The sequence below is a fragment of the Austrofundulus limnaeus genome, unplaced genomic scaffold (assembly GCF_001266775.1).
Source record: "Austrofundulus limnaeus strain Quisiro unplaced genomic scaffold, Austrofundulus_limnaeus-1.0 Scaffold0, whole genome shotgun sequence".
NCBI lineage: Eukaryota > Metazoa > Chordata > Actinopteri > Cyprinodontiformes > Rivulidae > Austrofundulus > Austrofundulus limnaeus.
Genome location: NW_013952402.1, coordinates 8,878,638 through 8,883,518, shown reverse-complemented (window position 1 = coordinate 8,883,518; position 4,881 = coordinate 8,878,638). Strand labels below are relative to the sequence as shown.

The following is a 4,881-nucleotide window of genomic DNA, read 5'->3' as shown; positions in this document are numbered from 1 at the left end:
AAATGCACTGAGTTGCCGCCATGTGATTGGCTGATTAGAAATTAAGTGTTAACAAGCAGTTGGACAGGTGTACCTAATAAAGTGGCCGGTGAGTGTATATCCGATTTAAAACCACATACTGAAACGGCCTGGGTCGGATTTGAAAAATATCGGATTTGTCTCGTTCAGACTGCCGTAAACAAAATCGGATATGAGTCAGATGGGTCAAAAACATCCGATTTGGGTCGGATTTGCCTGCAGTGTGAACGTAGCCAAAAATATTGAACATGAACACTGGTTCACATTTAATCTTAAAGAAAATGTGAAAGTTACTTTACACCAACTCAGGTCAGTGGAAATTGTTGACTTGGTTAAGTAAATCCAACAATCTGTTTTTTGAGTGCGTATTTGCAGTCAGCACAGGCTGTTAGAAGCTCTTGCAGGTCACTTGGCGCGGAAACTATTGCTCAAAAACTCAAGCAGGCGGCGGGCGATATGCATTGGCCCAAGGAATGCGATGCCTTTCATTTGTAAAATAGAGTTGCAAACAAAAACTGGGATATGAGGGATTAAAAAAATAAGACCATTCGTCACAAGTTTTTATTTGTTTGTTTCTTCTCTTCGGGGATTTTTACAGATCCACTGGATAAAGTTGTAAACTCGCTGCTGCCTGATTCCAGGCAGAGAGCTGCAGGCAGCATGGTGGTGGTAAGAAAAAAAACTACAATCCTGGGCGCTCTTTTGTCCCGCTACGAGGCCTGGTGGGTGGATAAGTGAAGTCACATGGCCACTTTTCCTTTTTCCCACACAAACACACCCACATACTCCCTCCATGCAGCCTGTCTCTCTCTCTCCTCAGCTCAGTCCTTCCTCCCCGCAGCGGGCAGTCCGCTCCGTCTGGATACTGTTGCGTCTTGCGAAGCTTTTCTTTCTTCCGCGCTCTCTCTTCTTCACCATGTATCCGATTTGGGAATAACATCCGTGCACTTCTCCTTCATCCACTTCCCGGTCGACATTACGCAGCTGAGAGTACTTTTTGAAAGGTAATATTCAATTTACTTCCAACAGTTTACTTAGTTTGATCTCTGTTGTTGGCCTTTTTTTTTTTTTTTTATAAATATAGCCTACTATTCTTTAGTGGGATGCATATTCTATTGCTTGTGCTTTTAAAGTTGTAGTCTGATGCCTACCAGCTGGTGTAGATAAGGCTGGAGTAAAAAAACAACAACTTATCGCCCCATTTCTCCCCGCTCCTCCACCCCCACATCCAGATTACACTGCAGCACGAAAAAGGTGCAAACTGCTCTCTAGATGAGTTCATTTACAACAGGCCTACCTTTGTTTACCAGCGACCAGCATGCCCCCCCACCCCTGAATAGAAGAGGGGGGGGGAGTAACTGCTTTCAAGTAAGAAAAACCCCCTCCCTCCCTACCACCCACCCACCCAGTTGGGAGTTTCTGAACTTAAACTGCTGAATAAATGCTTGTAAGAAAAGAAAAAAGCTATTTGCTGTGTGAGACATGTTCACTCAGATCTTGTGTTTTTATGGTGCATTCATTGGCTCCAAACGTTCGTTCATTCATTCGTCCATTTTGTGCTACCTGTCCATGGTCGGGTCATCAAGGCAACAGGCACAGGAGGGAATCCCAGGTCAGAGAGAATTAAAGATCTCACCAACGAGTTCCGGATCCGCCCAGGGCGTCTCCTCCCAGTGGGACATGCCTAGAAAACCTCCAAAGAGAGGCACCCTCTATCGCCACCTGAACCGCCTCAGATGACTCCCTTTAATGCGGCGAAGCAGCAAATCTGCTACGCTCGGATCACGCGGTTCTTCGCTTTCTCTAAGGTTGAGCCTATAGCCGTCTTCTGGAGGAACCTCGTTTCATCCACTTGCACCCAAGATTGTGTTTCTTTTTTAACCATAACTTATACCATGATTTATGAGAAGTTGAGTTATCTGGTACAGACAGAGCTGTAGGTCCTCAAATCTAGAGGAGCCAATTGAGGTGGTTTTAGATGCTCCCTAGGAGGTGCCTCAGGCATGTCGAACTGGGAGGAGACCCACAGGAAGACCCAGGATGTTCTGGAAAGACTCTCGGCCTTGGAATCCTCCTGGAAGAGGTGGCTGTGGAGCTGCTCCCGCAACCCAATTCAGCATGTATGGAAAATAATGGATGGATTTCTACCTCATACCCGTAGATGCATGCTAGAGTATAAATTAAATTGTTGCTCTTCAGCTTAGCTCTGATTTCACCTCAACAGACTGGAACAATGCCCTCATTATTGGGACTGAGGTCCAAATCTGTTGACCCATCTCCCACGCCATCCTTTATTAGTAAACAAGATTCCCAGACACTTGAACCCTTCCCCTTGAGGCGAAGACTCCCCCTCGACCCGGAGTGAGCATTCCAGTTTTTCCAGTGGAGAACCATGGCCTCCGACTGAAAGGAGCAGACTTTCWTCTCAGCCACTTCAGACTTGGCAAATTACATCAATGCAGGCTGAAAATGGTGATGTGAAGACACCAACGGAACCACATCATTTGCAAGGAGCAAAGATGAGACACTGAGGTTCCCAAAGCAGACACCCTCCCCTCCATGACTGCACAAAGAAATCTTGTCCATGCCTGAACCCTGCAAACTGGATCGGAGACAAGGGACAGTTCTGGCCTTGAGTGAGTCTAACCCAACTCACTCAAGGAATAAGCTTGACTTTGTGAAGTATGTTAGCATAACTCTTGTTTTGGTTTGACATGAACTGAATAGCCCTTAAAGGACTTGTTAGACCACATCGTACCATAGCACCTCAGAATACCCCAGAGAACATTGTTGTAAGCCTTCAGATTCACAAAATAGCTGTGACTAATACATCTTTTTTAAATTCTCATCTAAATCAACATCACTCTTATAAGTGTGCTCGCTTTGCTTTTGTCTTTTATCTCCATAATTATGTGAGTCACTTCTCAGCTAAAGCTACATCTGTTGTTGCCTTGACAGCCTAGATTTGAGCCGAGCTGTGACGTCCTCTTCTCCTCTCTCCTCCAGAACCGGAGCTACAGGAGGGCCTCTTTGCAGTGAAAACATGAGTTTGGTGGACGTGAGGCAGACAGCCGGGTCCCTGACCCTGCCCCTGTCCAGCAACAGCCCCAGAGAGCGCCACTTTGACCCAGAGAGCGACCCGGAGCACCACCTCCGCGGCAGGACCCTGTCGCCAGACCTGAGGCAGGACTTCAACATGATGGAGCAGAAGAAACGAGTCACCCAAATCTTGCAGAGTCCAGTATGTATCCCGCAGCTTTATTACTCTAAGTGCGCTCCTGAGTAGAAGCTTTCAGAGCTTTTAAAGCCGATGCCCTAACGTCCCTTGGAACAGGAAGGGGTTTTTTTTTGCAAAGCTTGCTGCAATGACATTTTGACACAAATGTATTTTCTTATGAAATATTGCTTTCTCTTTCTTTTTAACTGTCCAAACATTCAAACAGTAAAGAGCTTCATTTAGATGAATCTATTACAACACCACAAACTGTGTGTGAGCACCTAATTGTTACCAGTTGTACTAAATGACTTTTGATGGCATGAAATAATGTTTTCTGTCATGTTTGTGTACGTTCTGCCTGTTAGCAAAATACCTCACAAACCACCAGATAAAATATAACGGAACTCACAGAAGGTACTTTCAGATATACGTCTGCAACAATTAGAGTGAATCTGATTCAAGATGGCTGCTGTCTGTCTGTTACCAAATTTTCTCTTGCATTACTTGACAAATTTAAATGAAACTTTCAGGAAACAATCACTGAATGTATTTCTTTAAGTAGTTTAACTTTTGGAGMAAACCCAGCTTAAGATGGTAGCCACAGCTAATAGATGTGAAATACAGTGTTCAAGTTTTGGACGTTATCTTCTAGGACAGGGACGGGGCAACATAAATCATTGAAAGGGAGATTTTTTGTTGACACTACCACAGGGCCAGATAGTGCTGCATACCTACAAACATTGTTTATGTATTTGTGACTTCAGTAAACTACTCTATTTAGCTTTGTGCAACATAGTGGTGACTTATAGGAATGCAATGATACGAAAATTTCAGCYGATATCGATATCCGATATAATTATTGTTGTCATGGCCGATAACCGATATTTACCGATATTACACAAACACACAAATTATATTATACATATATGCACAAACACACTTGGGTCTTTTTTTTGATACGTTAAATAAATGACCAGACCTCTGACATGGCTCCTTACTTCAGTTATTCCTGACTACGCAGCGTCAGTATCAATATTATGATCAAACAGATGCTGCTCAACCAACCATCTCCCCTCCCAAAACAGAAACACGAAGCTAAAAAGTGGGAAATCAATATCGGACATTAGTATCGGCCCATTTTTACATATCGGACCGATAAGATATTCTAAAATATTACCAATATCGGCCGATACCGATATCAATACCGATATATCGTGCATCCTTGACTTATTTTAAAATCCTTCAGATTAAACACATTAGCTTGCCGTGAAATTCTGTGAATACCTCCACCCAAAGAAAGAAAAAATATATATGTACATATAATTTCTCTCTTTTTTTTTTGTTCTACTTAAAAAGCACTGAAATCAGCTCCTAGATTATAAAAACTGCTTTAAGTCTTTTGTCTAGGACATTCAGAAGAGATTTTTTGTCCATTCTACTCACTGGGCCTCATGCAAGAACCGTTCGTACGCACAGATTTGTTCTTAAATTGTGCATACGAGTGATTTAGGAGAATTTGTGGCATTCACCAATGTTTTCGTATTCTAAGAATTTTTTCAGATACGAACAAAATTCACGAGTGGTCCAGACCTGTCGTACATTTTACGAGCAGTCAGTCTGCTGACGGGTTTTCTTCACTAATAACT

General features: G+C 43.2%; 1 protein-coding gene across 3 annotated transcripts in view; it reads left to right on the top strand.

Annotated features, from left to right (window-relative positions):
- Positions 1-4,881, top strand: part of add3b (adducin 3 (gamma) b) — a 36,987-nt gene that overhangs the window by 11,075 nt on the left and 21,031 nt on the right. Inside the window, exons 1-2 of one of the 3 annotated variants that reach the window (XM_014002044.1) lie at positions 789-1,022; positions 3,025-3,259. In XM_014002044.1, coding sequence (XP_013857498.1) covers positions 3,062-3,259 — 198 coding nt within the window. In that variant the 5' untranslated portion in view covers positions 789-1,022; positions 3,025-3,061. Of the gene's footprint in view, positions 1-788; positions 1,023-2,587; positions 2,701-3,024; positions 3,260-4,881 lie in introns of those variants that run through there. The other 2 variants (XM_014002037.1, XM_014002055.1) reach the window with 2 other exon arrangements.